Below are 18,302 nucleotides of genomic sequence, written 5' to 3'. Positions count from 1 at the left end.
GTGACGATCAATCCCCTATTTAAAAATCTTCTCTTGACTCCCCAGTTGCTCATAAGATAAAACTTTACTGTTTTATAAGGCACCAGGCTACCTCTTCATCTTCAGGCTCCTGACTATGCCCACACAGCCTGTAACCCAGCGATCCTCATCCTAATCCCCAACACACTCTTTAATTTTAAATATTTTATAAATATCCTTTTTATTATTCTGAAAATTCTATGTATTTCATCAACCTACATAATAAAAATTATTTTAACATGCAACATGTAGTACAAAGGAAAGCAAAGGAAAGTAATTTTTATTAAAATAATATGTATTTAGGGCTTCCCTGGTGGCTCAGTGGTTGGGAGTCTGCCTGCCGATGCAGGGGACACGGGTTCGTGCCCCGGTCCGGGAGGATCCCACATGCCGCGGAGCGGCTGGGCCCTTGAGCCGTGGCCGCTGGGCCTGCACGTCCGGAGCCTGTGCTCCGCAACGGGAGAGGCACAGCAGTGAGAGGCCTGCGTACCACAACAACAACAAAAAAGTATTTAAATAGATAAATGCTCTGACAATGCTCATTACAATATGCATACACGTTATGTATATCACCATGAATTTGAGAGCTAAAATGTAGACTGGTACAGGAATATGGGATTGATGACTCAAAAACTCTGGGCTGGTGAAGTGATTTTCTGAAATGGCGGGCAATTCTTGCAAGAGTTCTTTCTTTCTTCCACTTATACAGAATTAGGTTGTAGGCTCAAATAATTATAAACAAAGTCATCACATCCATGAATTTCCATTGGGGTCTTCAAAAGTGTTGGTGAACTTGGGATATTGTTCCTTTCGTGAATCTCCCCCGTGCATTGTCTCCCTAGTTTTTGCCAGTAGACTCCCCTGATCATTGGACCAATGAAAGCAATCGCCCCTGCAAACCTCCAAACGCCCCCAGGGCAGTACTGCAGCTTTCCATTCTTTGAACAGACCATGATTTTTCAAGTCATGCTCTTGTCTTTGCAGCCCATTAGGTTTGGACTGCCCTTCCTCTGTTCTACCTACAGTTTCAGGTACAGCTTAGGTATTACCTCCTATGTGAATCCTTCCCGAACTCCTCCTTGTGCCCTCAGTCACTTCTGTCTCTGTGCCCCCAAAGCACATTGTCTGAAGCTCAAATTAGAGCAGTCATCACACTGTGGTATGATTGTTGCTTTCAAGGTATGTCTCCTCCCCTAGAATGGGAACTACCTGACCACAAGCACAGTGCCTGGCACATAGTTAATGCTCCACAGATGATGTTGAATGAGTAAATAATCTCTTCTTTTTAGACTTATGGGCAAGTGATAAAGGAACATATATCTGTGAAGCTGAAAACCAGTTTGGAAAGATCCAGTCCCAGGCAACAGTGACAGTGACAGGACTTGGTAAGATCATTTAAGTACTTAGACACCACATTTTTTGAAAACATCAGACTCCTCTTAGTATCTCATCTCTTGCCTGTACCATTAAAAACAACCAAACAAACAAAAAACAGGTAAACATCTGATTACTACATTAGCCTTCCTTCTCCCCACCCTATTTCATATTTCATGATGTTAGAACTGGAAATAGAGATTATCCTCTTCAAGCTCCTTATCTTTCATTTGAAGAAATGAAGGTCAATTGAATAAATTCATTTAAGTCTTAAGTATGAGTACACACACACACACACACACACACACACACAACACACACACACATGTTGTGGTGGTGTGCTTTTCTAGTTCTTTTCTTTACACTTATTATTTTAGTCCACATGAAATTATTTCTGTGTATGATATGAAGTAAGAATATAATATCCATTATTTCCAAGTAGTAAGACATTTGTTTTAATATTTTTATTACATGTTGTCTTCCCACTGAGTAAAATACCCATTTGGTCACATGCTAAATTTATAATCTTATGTCTATTCCTTGGAATTCTATTTATGCACTAGTCCTACACTGTTTAAATTATTACATCATTTGTTGTGATTTTTAAATCTCATTAATACACTTCTATAAAATTTTCTTTATGTATCTCCCTTAATTCATCTACGTATATTTAAATTTTCCAAGAAGACTCTCTTAGAGATTTTGCTTTGACTTATGTTGAATTACTTCCCTGATTTCCATCTAAGAGTCCACCTCATTTTACTTGCCTGAGCTGTTATGACAGCCTCCTCACTAATCTCATCCCTTCCAATTTTCCCTTATCCGGTAAGTTCTCAGATTGATATTTCCTGAAAATGGTTCTGATGATTCCACTCTTCTATTTATCAATGCTTTCAGTCACTCTCCATTTGAATACATTGCACATTTCTTGGCTTGACTTTTCTGCCCTTTCATGCCATAGACTTATTCTTTTTTACTTTCTCTACTTCTTTGCTATTACCTGTCCTCTTCCCATTCCCTCTGCTTAGAAGGGTCCTGTACCTCTATCTTCCAGTTCATACCCATGTACATTTAAAAATCTTGTTCTTGAAAACTCAATTTCCAATAGCATAATTAGTAGTCATCTTTGCCTATAAAAGAGTTTGCCTTCCTTTGGATGAAATAGTATTGACAGTGCCCGTGTTCTCTCTCTGATTTAGTTGCTCCACTCATTGGAATCAGCCCTTCAGTGACCAGTGTAATTGAAGGACAGCAGCTGACTTTGCCTTGTGTTCTATTGGCTGGAAATCCCATTCCAGAACGTCGGTGGATTAAGAACTCAGCCATGGTAAGAACATTTTAAGTCCATGTATTCATATTCCTCTTGTGTAATATGAATTCATATTCATATATTGCCTCTTGTGTAAGGGGCAATGGATTCCAAACATTGAAATTTTAATGTAATAAATATACAAACATATATATATATTTTTTTTTCTTTTTTTTCTGCCCCACCAAACATATATTTTTTAAGTGTACCAAAACTTTTCTTCAGTATTAACATGTTTATGCAGTTCATATTATTTTGAAATTAATATGATGGAGAAATAGTCAATGGTGTAATTTTTATAATTTTGTAACTAGTAAACTCTCTTCAGAATATGTAATAACTGAAGCAAGTATGAAGTTTTTTTCCACAGGATTTAAATATTTTATATCCTTCTTTGCAGGACATAATAAAATGTTAATATTCTCATAACATTGTTTCATTTTATATATTAATCTTTATTGTTATCGTCAAACATTCTTTTATTGTGAACTATTTTAAAATGTGGATCTATTTTGTATCATTGTTTTTCAATGCATAACTTTTGATTATGAAGGAATGTGAAAAATTTTCACAGTTGTAAGGAATTATTCTGTAAACATGCTGTCTATGGCAATAAATTTTCACCTAGTCCAGAGCATTTTTCCTTCCATTTTCCAGAGTATTTAGACTTACTCCCTTATTGAAGTACCAATTAAAAGTGAATTGACCCCATGGGATAAGATGTAAAATTGTTCGTATTTGCATAAAAACCTGAGAAAAATGAGTGCACCTCACTCAATAATAAATGCCCTTATAACATAGGATTATACTGTTTGAGCACTAAAGTACCCTATGATTGAACAAAATGCATAAATGTTACAGAGTTAGAGGTGATGATTCTTAACAGAAACCGTTGTCAGCCTTCTCTCATGTAGTTCCTATATCGTACATTGCCCTCTAATATTATTTGTATCTGTCACTGAAAAGGGTGCATGTTGAGATTAAGTCACATTCTCTCAGCTTGGATGATGCCTGTTTGCCAGAATGAAAATGTCAAATGGCTTACAAGTGGTAGTAAAGCCTTCTTGAAAAAGAACAAATTAAGCCAAAAGTAAAAGTGAAATTTGGGTCCTTCATGATAACAACAATTACAGAAACAGGGAATTAGTGTTTCTCTATTTCTTTCCCTTTCCAATATGTGCATAATTCTGACAGATGTTAGTGGGTAGAATTTTTGGTGGTATATCACAGTGACATACAATTGATGCTACTCTTGGTAACATTTTATGCTCATCATTTTTCACTTAAGGGTGTTAAAATATTTTGTTATTTTATAACACATTTAATAACCCAGTTGGAGAAGAAAGCAGATCTGGTTTGGGCTTACACAATATTGCCTGTTTAATTAAAAATGACTTTTTTTCCTTCAAGTTGGTCCAAAATCCTTACATCACTGTACGCAGTGACGGGAGTCTCCATGTTGAAAGAGCTCGGCTGCAGGACGGGGGCGAGTATACTTGTGTGGCCAGTAATGTTGCTGGAACCATTAGCAAAACTACCACTGTGGATGTGCATGGTAAGAGGCGCACCCATCATAATTCTTTTCAAAACATGTTCAAAGCTGGGTTCATATCTTTAAGTCAAATAACTCTGTTCTTCTAGTTAGAAGAAGCAGATATCTTCCCTAATTGTTATTCTTAACAAAAAGCCTTATTTCTTGAACAGTATTTACATTGTTTAGCCAGTTTCCAGATTTCCCTTTTCTGTATATACAAAAAGACATTATTGGGAGTCACTCGCTGAGTCTCTCCAAAGGCTTTTGTAAGTGGTTTCTTAATTGATAAAAGTGAACTCAGCTCTCAAAGAGTTATGTTTAAAAGTACATTTTAATTTCAGGAAAGCTGAACTTACTGTACCATCCAAATTGCCTCTTCTTCTCGGATTGTGCAACAAGCATATTCTTAGTAATGACCCCTTTGTGTGTTTGCTAGAAATGACCTAAACTTTTCTAAAGGCCATTTCATGTGCTCCAAACAATCTTTTTGCGTGTTAAATAACTTAAAGGTCACAAATTTAAAAGTCCAGAAACTATCTTTTTTCCATTCATGAGTAACCGTTACCAGCTTTTTACATCTCAATAAATAACAGCTTCATAGCTTAAGAAATTGTCGTAACTTTTTTTGTGTATCTCCTTTAAAGACTTTGCAACATTTGCTTTTTAAAGTGTTGTATTAAAAACTAGCTCTGTGTACAGGGATGAAAGTAGAACAGAACATTTATTTTTAGTAGTTGATTTAGTCTTTTTTAGGGCCTGGATTGGAGAATCCAGTAATTTCCAAATTTTGCTTGTTCCGTTGAAATTTTCAGTGGATACAGGCCATCTTCTTTTTAATGTGTGCTTCTCATTGTAAATAGCCTCTTCCACCTCTTTCAATCTTATACCAATCTTGTACCAATCTCCGCCAACGTTATGTGAGATATTCTTGAAGAAATACCAAAGTAACATTAAATTAGTTGAGTAAATACATAATGTCAAATTGGGTATAGTTGTGTTTAACTATTTTTTAAAGAAGATCAGTCCATACATTTTGCAGAGGGTGCTTATGGACCAGTTTGAGAATATACGGTAGAAATGCATTCATGTCATCTCCTTTTAGCATCTAGCAACTGCCTAGAATATTGTGTTGAGAAGAATTCTGATATAAATTTTCATTTGGGTGAAAGAGTGACGTGATTAGTTGTGATGTCTGCCAGATCCGAGGAGTATGGAGAAGACAGACAAACAAATGATGTGGTTTATCAAGATGCAAAAAATTTTAACAATTAAAAGTTAAAAGGTCATTTCACAACATCGTTTCATCCATCTTAGGCCAAAATGAGTAACTGATTCAGTTAATAAGATTAAGAAAAATTAACCCAGCATTTGACATGAACTAAACCAAACAGCTGTTTAGAGGACAGATTTGCCTTTGAGTTGGATGTGACGCAGTATCACAAATTCTGTATACCTCTGTATTTATGTTAATTTCATCAGTCTGCCTCTCCATTTTTAAGAGTATTTATTATATCCTGAGATAAACCATAATGGAAAAGAATATAAAAAAAGAATGTATATATATATATGTATAACTGAGTCACTTTGCTGTACAGTAGAAATTAACACAACATTGTAAATCAAAGGCTGTCAGTGAATTCTTAGAAGAATTGAATTAACAAATGCACATATAAGTGCAAATTAAAATGACAAACTATTTAATTGTCATGTTGACTTACATAGATTGACAATCTGGAAAGAAAAACTCTTCCATACTCAAATGTCATCAGATTTGAAAACCGTTGCCTAAATTTGCCACTTGCCTTTATAGCTGTCAAACTGAATATGCATTTAAGAAAATGGCTTATTCCATGTTGCCATACGACAGCAAAGTTGAAAGTTGACTGTTCCATGATGATTCTGGAAATTAAATTTCTCGCTTTAGAGAGTAGCCTGACATTCTTGTCTAGGGCTGGGAATTTACTACCAATTCTTTAAGAAGATATGATCTAAAGAATAATCCCAGCCTTAGGAAAGTACAAGGATGTAGCAAAGCTCATCTAAGCCTTTCAAAAGGAAGCTTTTGCACTGAGGTCTCTGGTTTCTCTTGTTCTGGCAAACTTCTACTCCAGGGTAGCTGGGATAATTCTAGAGAAATTTGACTTAAAAACAAGAGCCACAGTGAGTGCTTGAGCTCTAGGGAACAGCTCCAGTCTCATCTTTCTGGGGGAAGGAAAGGAAATTCCTGGTATATATTGGGCTTTTATTATGTTCCTTGTGCTGTGTTAGGTACTTTCACGTATGGGAGCTTTTTTTTTTTTAAGATTTATTATTTATTATTTATTTTATTTTTTTGGCTGCGTCGGGTCTTAGTTGCGGCATGCAGTATCCTCGTTGAGGCATGTGGGATCTTTTGTTGCAGTGCACAGTCTATTCATTGTGGAGCACGGGCTTCTCTCTGGTGGTGGTGTGCAGGTTTTCTCTTCTCTAGTTGTGGCACGTGGGTTCCAGAATGCATGGGCTCTGTAGTTCGTGGCACACAGGCTTCTCTCTAGTTGAAGGCACCCGGGCTCAGTAGTTGTGGCACATGGGCTTAGTTGCCCTGCGGTATGTGGGATCTTAGTTCCCTGATCAGGGATGGAACCAGCGTTCCCTGCATTGGAAGGCAGATTCTTTAACATTGGACCACCAGGGAAGTCCCTGGGAGCTTCTTTAATCAAATTCTTTATTTTGAGAACATTGAGTATTGATAATTTTTTGTATGCAAGCTGGTTATGATAAACAGATATATACAGAATAGAATGATGAAGTCTTCCCTTTCCTTTTGCTTCCAATCATATAATGTCAGTTCTTTAGTTGCTTTCTAAAGTCAAAAGGTATGCATTCTTAGTGAAAAATATTGACTGGGCTTCCCTGGTGGCACAGTGGTTGAGAGTCCGCCTGCCGATGCAGGGGACACGGGTTCGTGCCCTGGTCCAGAAAGATCCCACATGCCGCAGAGCGGCTAGGACCGTAAGCCATGGCCACTGAGCCTGCGCATCCAGAGCCTGTGCTCCGCAACAGGAGAGGCCACAGCAGTGAGAGGCCTGTGTACTGCCAAAAAAAATTATATATATATATATATATATATATATATATATATACACACACACATATATATATAGACTTAGAATCTTGTATTTTAGACTTTTAAATGTAAACTCCTGAGGCCTTTCAAGCTTTACTTTTGAATTCCTTTTACGAAAATAGATTCTATTTTCGAAGTTAAATTTAGTAGCTTGCTAAGTGATTCTTGTGTATAGACAGGTATTTAATCTGTAGTGGTTAAACAGTCCATTTCTCTGGAGGTGAGGTTAAGTCAGCGCACTGCAGCTTAATGGGGTAATGGAGAATGGTGTAAGATATGTTAAGTGTGTAACTCTTAGGACGTAGTTCTAGCTTGAATTTCCTGAGAATACGATTACCTTCAGTCCTCTCATTTTTGTTAGGAAAATCAACTTAATTTACTTCTTGATTTTAACTTTTTATTAAATTCTTCAGATTGCAACTATTTTATTTACTTTATTACTCTCCCTTACAAATTGCCATACATTTCTAACAGAAAAGGTTGTCTTTGCTAATTTTTAGAAATATTCGTATATCCTGAAAATGTTCAACTTTAAACTTGTGAGGCTTAATGGAAGGACGGGTGCTCAGACTATGCATATTGCTTCCTTTTCCAGTTCTGCCAACCATTCAGCATGGACAGCAGGTACTCAGTACCATTGAAGGCATTCCAGTAACTTTACCATGCAAGGCAAGTGGAATCCCCAAACCATCTATCATCTGGTCCAAGGTAAATGACGTATCTAGTGATGTTTGTTAATAATATGTGTTGCTACAATATTTGAATATTTTCATACATGGAACTTGTCACTGTACCGTAGAACCTTACAGAAAGGAAAACCCATACAGTCATACCTCTTAGAAGGGACCTTAAAATCTCCTTAGTGCATTCAACTACTTGATGCTTAAATAGTATTAACACAACAGTGAACACTAATACAGCACATTCTTTGTGCTGGGGACTTTTCTAAGCACTTCACATGTTGTAGCAGATCCTTTTTTACTCCCTGCCACATCCCCTAAACCCTTTTGACTTAAGCTCAGCTCTGGTGGACTGCTCCATGCTCTCTGCCAGGGTCACTCTTCATGCATGTACCTCTCTAGTTTGGGGACTCAGGGCTTTCTCCAAAACCCCACAAGGCCACTTAGCCTGCTGAGTGGTCAGGAAGTACAAGAACATTAAATCCTGGGAGAGGGAGGTGTCCCATATAAAAGTCCCACTTCTCATCTATCAGAAAAATCCTTCTGGGGTGCATCTACATAGTTTCTCAGAGGGCCCCGAGCACACTGAGCTTATAAGCCCAGCCACGGAGGAAACCAGGGCAGTGAAACCCTCTGTTAGCTTTCCTTCCTTCTTGCCTCACTTTCCAACTGTCCTCTTCAAGCCCCTGGGAATCACTTTCCAAGTAAACTTCCTGACTCCAAATCTTTATCTTGGACTCTGCTCTTCTGGAAGCCAAAATAAGACACATAGATGAACTCATTTATCCCCCTCAGTTTCCCTGTCGTGAAGTTGTCTGGCTTTTCCTTATGTTCTTGCAGTGAGGAAAGGACTTTCTTCTTCCATTTCCTGAGGAAGTCCTTTCCATCTTTCAACAGCCATGAAGATGGCATAATTTCTGTAGATTAAATCTGGTAGAGAGAAAGTAATATAAAATGATGGCATAATAATGAAATATGGCGTTTGTATATTTAGGGTCACAACCAAAGTATTTTGTCATAACATCTAATTTTATACTTCTAAGAATCTCTGAAATATAGACAAGTTGGTTTTGACATCCGTAAATTAATTTGAAAGGTTAAGGTTTCTGCATCCTGAGCACAAAAATACGTTGGTGAAGCTGATCCCCCAAACTGCCCAGTCTCTGGTACTGAATAGAAGTTTAATGCATTTTAGGGAAATATAAAAATGAAATCTTCTTTACAGGATGGCCTTTGAGCTGGGATCATGCACAGAAGTTAAGCGTTTAGGCCCCCAAGCCTGCCTGCCTGCCTGGGTTTGAGTTCCAGTTCTACCACTGACTGACTCTTCGGCCCTGGCCAAGTTACTCTGCCAAGCCCCCAGATTTAATGCTGTCATCTGTAAAACAGGGGTTGTGGTAGTTCCTACTCATAAGATTTTTGTGAGCATTAACATAATTAATTCATGTGAAGTGCTCAAAGCGGTACCTGGCTTAGCATAAACACTCATCCCATCTGCTGCTACCTCATCCCCTCCACTTTTTTTTTTCTTTTTTGCGGTACGCGGGCCTCTCACTGCTGTGGCCTCTCCCGTTGCGGAGCACAGGCTCCGGACGCACAGGCTCAGCAGCCATGGCTCACGGGCCCAGCCGCTCCGCGACATGTGGGATCCTCCCGGACCGGGGCACGAACCCGTGTCCCCTGCATCGGCAGGCGGACTCTCAACCACTGCGCCACCAGGGAAGCCCCATCCCCTCCACTTCTAAGTAGCTTTGGAATGAAGGGGATCTAGTTTGCTATGAAGAAATGTCACCTTTGCATTGTTTGTTTAATTTTTCTTACAAAGAGCTTTCTTCAAATTAGCATTCTTTCAATCTAGCATTTTCCCCTTTAGAGATTTTTTTCTTCCTCTCTTCCTCTTCCAGACATTAAGTCACTCCTTTATTATCTTAAAAAACACTTTTTGCCCTGTGTCGTTTTGCAGAAAGGTGAGCGGATTTCCACCAGCAGTGCTAAGTTTTCCGCAGGGGCTGACGGAAGTCTATATGTGGTGTCCCCTGGAGGTGAGGAGAGCGGGGAGTACGTCTGCACCGCCACCAATGCAGCCGGCTACGCCAAAAGGAAAGTGCAGCTGACCGTCTATGGTGAGAGCCCTCGGGGAGGAATGTTTTTCTTTGACACTGTCTGTCTGTGCCAAAACTCACATTTCTCTCCCAAATAATGTTACTAGAGGGCTGTACCCCTAAAGTGAACTACTCTTCCAAGTTTATAGTTTTGTACAAAAATGCATTTTTCCTGCCAACCAACATCTCCTCTACTTAGATTCTGATTTAAAGGGAGAGGAATTGTATAGCCTTTCGGAAAAATTTTATGGTGTTTTCCCAAGGAGTGTGCTTATGGCACCCAACCCTCTTTAGAAACACCACTTAGGGGGCTTCCCTGGTGGCGCAGTGGTTGAGGGTCCGCCTGCCGATGCAGGGGACACAGGTTCATGCCCCGGTCCGGGAGGATCCCACATGCCGCGGAGCAGCTAGGCCCGTGAGCCATGGCCTCTGAGCCTGCGCGTCCGGAGCCTGTGCTCCGCAACGGGAGAGGCCACATCAGTGAGAGGCCCGCGTACCGCAAAAAAACAAAAAACAAAACAGAAACACCACTTAGTTAAAACTCCTAACAAAGCCAAACCTCAGCTATGTCTTACTTAGTGCTCTGCCTTGAGAGGTTACTTTTACAGATGCTAGATTCTAAAAGGGCATTTCAGCTGACCTCTGCATTGTGTTCTGAAAGAAGGAGCTAAAAAGGAAAACTTTCTAGTCATTTTCCATTAAGCTCTCACAGTGTGTGTTCATGGCAAGCTTTAGATATGTCCTGAGACTTTGGAACAAGAAGCATCTTTTTGCAAATTACTGAAGAATATTAGTAGTCCACATTTTAGTGTGAATTAAAATGTGCTTTGTTTTCAATGTACTGTTTCCCTTTCAAAACTTGTGTTTATTTTAGTAAGGCCCAGAGTGTTCGGAGATCAACGAGGACTGTCCCAGGATAAGCCTGTTGAGATCTCAGTCCTTGCAGGGGTAGAGGTGACACTTCCATGTGAAGTGAAGAGCTTACCCCCACCCATAATTACCTGGGCCAAAGAAACCCAGCTCATCTCGCCATTCTCTCCAAGGTAGGGGACCTGGGATGAATTGAAACATGTGAAACATAATCTCTTGGGACAGGTGACTGTACTTGTTCAGGTTTTCAAATGTCTCAAAAAAAAAAAAACCTTTTAAATTTGAGATAATGTACATGTACATTCGAGCCTACAGAAAATATATATACCTTCTAAGTCATTCTTTAATAGCAGAAATGCTAACACCCAGCTTTGACATAATTTCCCACTGGTGCACTCTACAAGGTAGTTACGAAAATGGAGTGGATTTGTATGTAGATTCTGGTTAGCACAAAGTGCATATGATAAAATTCCAGTAATCCCAGAGGAGCAATAAAACACAATACATTCTCTAATATCTAGGATTTGACTTTCATTAGATGACTTTATAAAAATCTTCTTGATTGAACTTAAACCCTTATACAGATAAAGGCCCACTGAAACAATATATTTGCTAGGCTAAGTGACGTGGAAAGCAGAATGCCAGAGCCCTTAAGAGCGCAACCTTTGTTGCCATGCAGGTGTGAGTTTTAATTTACCTCCACCACTTAAAGCTTACCTGAAACTTTGGCAGTTTTTTCAGTGGGCCTCTTTGAACCTCAGATTTCTTGTTTATAAAATGGGTATAATACCTGAAAGGATGATATAAGATCATGTACATTCCACATCCTGTCTCTGGTTCTCAAAGAATGGTAGCAATTACTGTTTTAACTCAACATCATGCCAGAAGTTACTGGCGGAATAAGAATTATAGTCTCTAGCTCTTGTCTGTTAGACTTGTTGATGTATCGTTATGAAGCTATAAATTCATGCCACAGTAGTTTCCCTACCACTGGTGAGAAAAAAAATAAACAATTAAGAACTACTTTACTATTTCTTTGAAAAAATATTTGCCTCGAATATTTTTGAATAGAAGAAATACCATATTTCAGATAAAGTTGAAGTTTCATTGTTCCCCTCCTCAGTCATAATCTCTTTTCTCCCTTCCCAGGGGCACAAACACTGACACAGACTTGGTGTATATCCTATGCATACATCCTTAAATAGTATAGAATATTGTTTTCTCTATTTTTAATTTTGTTTTGTGTACTTGTTTTCAATTTACCATGGTAACATGGTAAACATGTTCTATATTATTATTCTACTGCTTGCTTTATTGAGTCAACATTTATCCATTTTATACATATATTCAGTTTATTCATTTTAACTACCATATACATATTCTACATTTTATTTATACATTTCCCTGTGTATGGACATTCATGTTCTTGTTTGTTTTGGCTTTCTACATTTTCATCTTTTCTTTTTTTTTTTGGTTTTAGAAACAAGGATTTTCAGGGAATATCTTTTTATATCTCTCTTTGTGTGCATATGCATGTTTCTTTGTGACTTGTACCTAGAACCCCAATTTCTAGTTAGAATGAATTACTCTTTTCAGCTTTGTAGACACTGCTTAACTGCCTTCTGAAGGGGCAATCCTGATTTACCTTCCACCAACAGAATATAGGTGTACCTTTTGCCACATTATAATCACTGCGTGATGTTGACTGACTTAAAATTTTTTGCCATTCGTCTGGATGTGAACTGGTGTCTTGCAACTGTCTTACTTTTCACGTGACTGAATTCTAGTGAGCCTGGAATGTTTTCCCTTGTTTGTTGGCCATTTGTGTTATCTGTGAATTGCCTCTTTAAACCTACTGCAATGTTTTGGTGACTTGTTTCTCTTTTTCTTATTGAATGTAGAAATTTGGTTTTTGTTCTCAATAACAATCCTTTGTTTGTTGTATGTGTTGAAAATATCTTCTCTCAGTCTACTCCTAGCCTTTCAGGTTTATGTATGGTGTCTGGTTGTACAGAATTTAAAAATTTCTATGTAGCTCAAGGTGTTAATCTATTATTTTTTTAGATTTGTACTTTAGGAAGATCATAAACAGAACTCCAATGTTTTATTGCAATTTTTAAGTTTGTTTTCACATTTTGGATTTTAATACATCTGAATTTTTATTTTGTGTGTAGTACTAGGTAGTGCTCTAATTTTATTTATTTATTTTTCCCATGTGGAGAGCTGCTTGCCCAACACCACTTTTGAATAGTCAATCCTTTCCTGACTTTTTGTAACATCACCTCTGCTATTGCATATTACATGTTGAGTTCTCATACATGCTTAAGTCTTTTTTTTGAAGAGTGGGGTCCCATCTTTAACTGTTTATCTATTTGTCTGTCTCTGGGCCCATAGCACACTTTATTTGTCTTAGCTTATAAGGAGTCTTGATAGTAAGTAGGTCTATTTGACCCCCTCCCTGTTAAAGCTATTTTAGCACAATTAACATAATAACATTTTTATATGTAGATCTGGTTTACCTAACTACATAAGAGGAATATATTCAGTATATATCTGAGAATTACATATGTACCTTTTTTTTGCCTTTACTTTAGGATACTAAACTTTTAAATGAAGCATTGTAGAAAAAAGCAATAATGTGTTCAGAGTATATTTAAAGTTTATTAAAATGTACATTTGCTTTGTAAAGTTGCAACTTAGCAAAGCAGAGAGATGTACAATTATTTGACGATGTCAGGCCCTTACATTAGATTTAAGTGTAAAAGAAAACTGATTTCAGGGCCTCCCTGGTGGCGCAAGTGGTTGAGAGTCCGCCTGCCGATGCAGGGGATACGGGTTCGTGCCCCGGTCTGGGAGGATCCCATGTGCCGCGGAGCGGCTGGGCCCGTGAGCCATGGCCGCTGGGCCTGCGCGTCCGGAGCCTGCGCGTCCGGAGCCTGTGCTCCGCAGCGGGGGAGGCCACAACAGTGAGAGGCCCGCATACCGCAAAAAAAAAAAAAAAAAAAAAAAAAAAAAAGAAAACTGATTTTGCATTTGTAAGAACATCATATAGAATACACAAGACAATTTTGATAATTATGAAAATTCCTGACTTTTAAGGTGTATAGAAATGACATTATAGATGGGAGAATTGTTTGAAAAAGAGCTTGCAGAGTAGTAATTTCACATTGAATTGTAGCTGCATAGGGGATATTTAAGTCCTCATACTTTATGGTCTACTCTCTGGTTTCTTTCTTCTAGACACACGTTCCTTCCTTCTGGTTCAATGAAGATCACTGAGACCCGCGTTTCAGATAGTGGGATGTATCTTTGCGTTGCCACAAATATTGCTGGGAACGTGACTCAGTCTGTTAGATTAAATGTCCATGGTAAGTTTTGAAATGAAGGCATATGCTATGGCATATACTGGCCACGGGGAGACCTATTGTCCCAGTTTCTTTGATAGTTAACCTCAAATTGTATAGAGAGTAATTATAGAAAAATTTTCTCAAATCTGAGACTTGTGATTTTCTTTCATTTACTCTGAAATCTTTATCTGCCATCTGTAAACAACTCTCCCCTTTTTCCTCAGATGCACAGTGTTAAAATTTTGGATCTCAATTTTACTAGATGTCTACAGTCACTTATGACTATTGTTGATACACCATAAAAAAAGAAAATGTGTTTAGACCGGTGGCTTTTTGTTGAAGTGAATGTGAGTGCTCAAGGAAGAACTTAATAGCATATAAATGGTCATTTTCAATGTTTATAGAGCTCAGCTACTGAAAACATTCTGCTCCTGGGATTTTTTTTAACTACTTTAAAACTCTCTAGGTAGTCTGCTTTCTTCTCTCAATTTGCCATAGTCTATCTATTGATAATTACTCATTCATTCAACACATGCTTAGTGAGCGCATACTGTAAGCCATGCATTCGAATATCAGAAGAAATTTTCTCAAATAGTTTTGACCTGATTTCACTCTCAGATCAGTCACTGCAGTAGTGTCCTCTTGACTGAGGGATATGAAATCCAATGAGAGTTCTGTCATTTACTAGCATTAGACATATTACCTACCCTCTTCTATATTTAATTTTCTCTTTCATAAAATGATGATAATAATACAGGCTTATCTTGGAGATATTACTGTTTTAGTTCCAGAGCATCTCAATAAGGCAAATATGGCAATAAAGTAAGTCACACAAATTTTTTGGTTTCCCAGTGCCTATGAAAGTTATGCTTGGAGCCTGTGCTCCGCAGCGGGAGAGGCCACAACAGTGAGAGGCCCGTGTATCGCAAAAAAAAAAAAAAAAAAAAAAAAAAAGTTATGCTTACACTGTACTGTAGTCCATTAAGTGTGCAATAGCATTATGTCTTTTAAAATAATGTACATACCTTAATTTAAAAATACTTTATAGCTAAAAAGTGCTAACCATCATTTGACAATGCAGGGTTGCCATAAAACTTCAATTTGTAAAAATTGCAAGATCTGTGAAGTGCAATGAAGCAAAGCACAATAAAATAAAATAAAGTATGCCTGTACTATCAAACTTAAAAGTTTGTTATAAGGGAAAACCTTTAGAATATACTGGTTAAATATTACGTTTTAACAAAAGGACAGAGGAATGGGGTTTGTTAGGGAAGTAAAGTACATAAATTCTAATCATATTCTTAGGAGTCAACTTGATTCTATAGTTCATAATGCTTGTATGTGGAACCCAATACTACTTGCCAGTGTTTTGATAAATTATCTCATTTAAATTTCTGAAGGAATGTAGATAAAGGGAAATAATAGAGACCTTATCTTTATTTTCTCTGAAATTAACAAAAGCTTTTATTAGAAATATTTCGTACTGTCTGGCTAAACCTTCCACAAAGAGAACAAAAACTAAGAATACATGGAGAGAAATGCTTTTTGTTTTACTCACTTAGATGATAGAAATTAACTGGATTGCCATTTAAGAGGGCTTTAAACCTTAAGTTATTTATATATTATAAGAAATCTGACATCATTAAATGCTTACTTTTCCTCGAGTTTGGAATGAGGAGTTTTATATTCATTATTTCGCATAATCCTTGCATCGTATTGGTATTGAAGAGGTTATTTTGCCTGGATTATCAAGGAAACAGGCCTCAGGAAATTTACTGAATTGCCCTAGATCACACAGCTAGTTACGTGGCCTGAGCCTGGATCCAAATCCTGAGATTATTCCACTTTCTCATGCTGCCTCTTGTTGAGGAGCTCTCATTTAAAGTGAGAAAAGGAGGAATTTTTTAAAACTTGGGTTATTAATACTCAGTTGTTGTTTCCAGTGCCTCCAAAGATACAGCGTGGCCCTACAGTTATGAAGGTCCAAGTTGGTCAAAGAGTGGACATTCCATGCAGTGCTCAAGGGTCACCTCTTCCTGTAATCACCTGGTTTACAGGTGGAAGTGCCATGTTGGCTGATGGACTGCAGCATATTAGTCATCCAGACGGAACATTCAGCATCGACCAAGCTGTGCTCTCTGATGCTGGCATATATACATGTGTCGCTACTAACATAGCAGGCAGTGATGAGACGGAGATAACGCTACATGTCCAAGGTGATTTTTGGCCTAGGAAAATGTTTGTACAGTGGGGGAAAAACCCTGGAGTCTACACAGAATATATGGTCTTGGATGGTCTTGGATCACTTTCAGAAGATTTCTATATAACTTTTATGGCTCTCTAGTTAACTTTGAAAGGAGAATGATTCCAGAAAGAAATGAAACTATACATTACAAAACTGTTTACCTTTGAAAATGGAGTTGCCCTGGATGATGCAGACAGTGGAAACAATCCTAGATAAGTGCCCCACCCACTATTTTTGGTTTGGAAGAAATTGTGGGCAGAGTGGGTTGGAGTAGGATTTACCTCATAGTGGTAATTTGCACTCAATGTTAATCCCTAGAAGTCGAGGTCCACTGTTCCCTGTAATGATGTAGGCCTTATTTTGAGGGTTTAAATATTAATCCTTGGGGACTTCCATGGTGGTCCAGTGGTTAGGGCTCCAAGCTTACACTGCAGAGGGGCATGGGTTCAATATCTGGTCAGGGAACTAAGAACCTACAGGCCACGTGTCATGGCCAGAAAAAAAAAAAGGTGAATCTTTATTCCTTCAAGCAACAAGTGTTTATCAAGTTCCTGACAGGCGTCTGTCATGATCTGGGCAGTGAGGAGGAAATAGTGACAAAGGTAAAACACCTGCTCTCGTGAGTGGTTCTATAAGTAGGCAGAGAGCAAGCAAGCAAATAAACAAGAAATACAGATCGTGAGACATGCTGTGTAGAAAATTAAAATAAGGTGATGCTCCCAGCAGTTGGCTACTTTAGCTTGAATTATCATGTAGGACTTCTCTGAGGAGATAATATTTATAGTGAAATCTTGTTGACTGGCAGGAACCAGCCATGTCCAATCAGGAGGAAAAGCACTCCTGTCAGAGAGAATACCATTGCAAAGGTAGGAATAGAGAAGCAGGTGTCATACTTAGCCTCAGAAGAGTTCGATATTGCCCAAGGAAAGCCTGTGATAATGCATTTATTTTTCTAACAGAACCACCTATGCTGGAAGATCTAGAGCCTCCATATAACACTCCATTCCAAGAAAGAGTGGCCAATCAACGCATTGCATTTCCATGTCCTGCAAAAGGTGTGTAATACTCGGACACATGGGCATTGGCATAATGTTGTATGCTTCCAGAATTCTATATTGAACCCCAAACATCATAAAATTCTACTTGTCAGTCCTCGTTATAACATTTGGGCATAATGGAAACGAATCCCTCTTTCAAATAACAACTAGGTTGAATAGGTATTTTTCCCTCCCAGGTGTTTTATTTCCTTCACTGGAAATACCTTCTGTTTTTTCAAACTTGCCTTATCTAGCATGTTTTCCAGGTCTTTCATGCTTCTTCCTGTTACTCCTTAGTTCATTCTATTTTTGACAAGAATTCTCCTTAAAATGTGACAGATAGGGCTATTCAAACTTGGCATATTTATCTCAGTCAGGGGTATAAATTAGGGCAATCCCCTTGTTCGTTCTAGATACTTCTTTTCTAAAAACCTCTTTCTAGATTTATCCTCTACTGGTGATTCTGGAGCCAGGTTGTAACTTGGTTCTCTGATGCTTGTCCAAACTCCTTCTCTCCCTGAATTTCTGGGTTTTCTATCCCACCATGTTTCCTAGCAGGAGATTGTTATTCTCTCTCCTCTAGAGGATGTGAAAAAGACACTGTCACTATCACCTTATTCTGGATGCCCAATAGATGGTTAAGAACATCCTTTCTTTCGCATATGCGTTCATCTGCAATG

General features: G+C 38.2%; 1 protein-coding gene across 7 annotated transcripts in view; it reads left to right on the top strand.

Moving 5' to 3' along the window:
* HMCN1 (hemicentin 1) overlaps nt 1–18,302 on the top strand; it is a 755,474-nt gene that overhangs the window by 494,478 nt on the left and 242,694 nt on the right. For 6 of the 7 annotated variants that reach the window (XR_009531210.1, XM_060091137.1, XM_060091136.1 and 3 more), the window contains 9 exons: nt 1,308–1,403; nt 2,592–2,719; nt 4,112–4,256; nt 7,937–8,049; nt 9,985–10,144; nt 10,998–11,166; nt 14,234–14,361; nt 16,284–16,556; nt 17,545–17,640. Coding sequence is in view for 6 of the 7 variants with exons in the window: in XM_060091137.1 (XP_059947120.1) it covers nt 1,308–1,403; nt 2,592–2,719; nt 4,112–4,256; nt 7,937–8,049; nt 9,985–10,144; nt 10,998–11,166; nt 14,234–14,361; nt 16,284–16,556; nt 17,545–17,640 (1,308 nt within the window). In the remaining variant the exon portion in view is untranslated. The remainder of the gene's footprint in view (nt 1–1,307; nt 1,404–2,591; nt 2,720–4,111; nt 4,257–7,936; nt 8,050–9,984; nt 10,145–10,997; nt 11,167–14,233; nt 14,362–16,283; nt 16,557–17,544; nt 17,641–18,302) is intronic. The other variant, XM_060091134.1, reaches the window with a different exon arrangement.

Source organism: Mesoplodon densirostris, chromosome 2, assembly GCF_025265405.1.
Source record: "Mesoplodon densirostris isolate mMesDen1 chromosome 2, mMesDen1 primary haplotype, whole genome shotgun sequence".
NCBI lineage: Eukaryota > Metazoa > Chordata > Mammalia > Artiodactyla > Ziphiidae > Mesoplodon > Mesoplodon densirostris.
The sequence above is the reverse complement of the archived record's forward strand: the minus strand, read 5'-3'. Positions and strand labels throughout refer to the sequence as shown.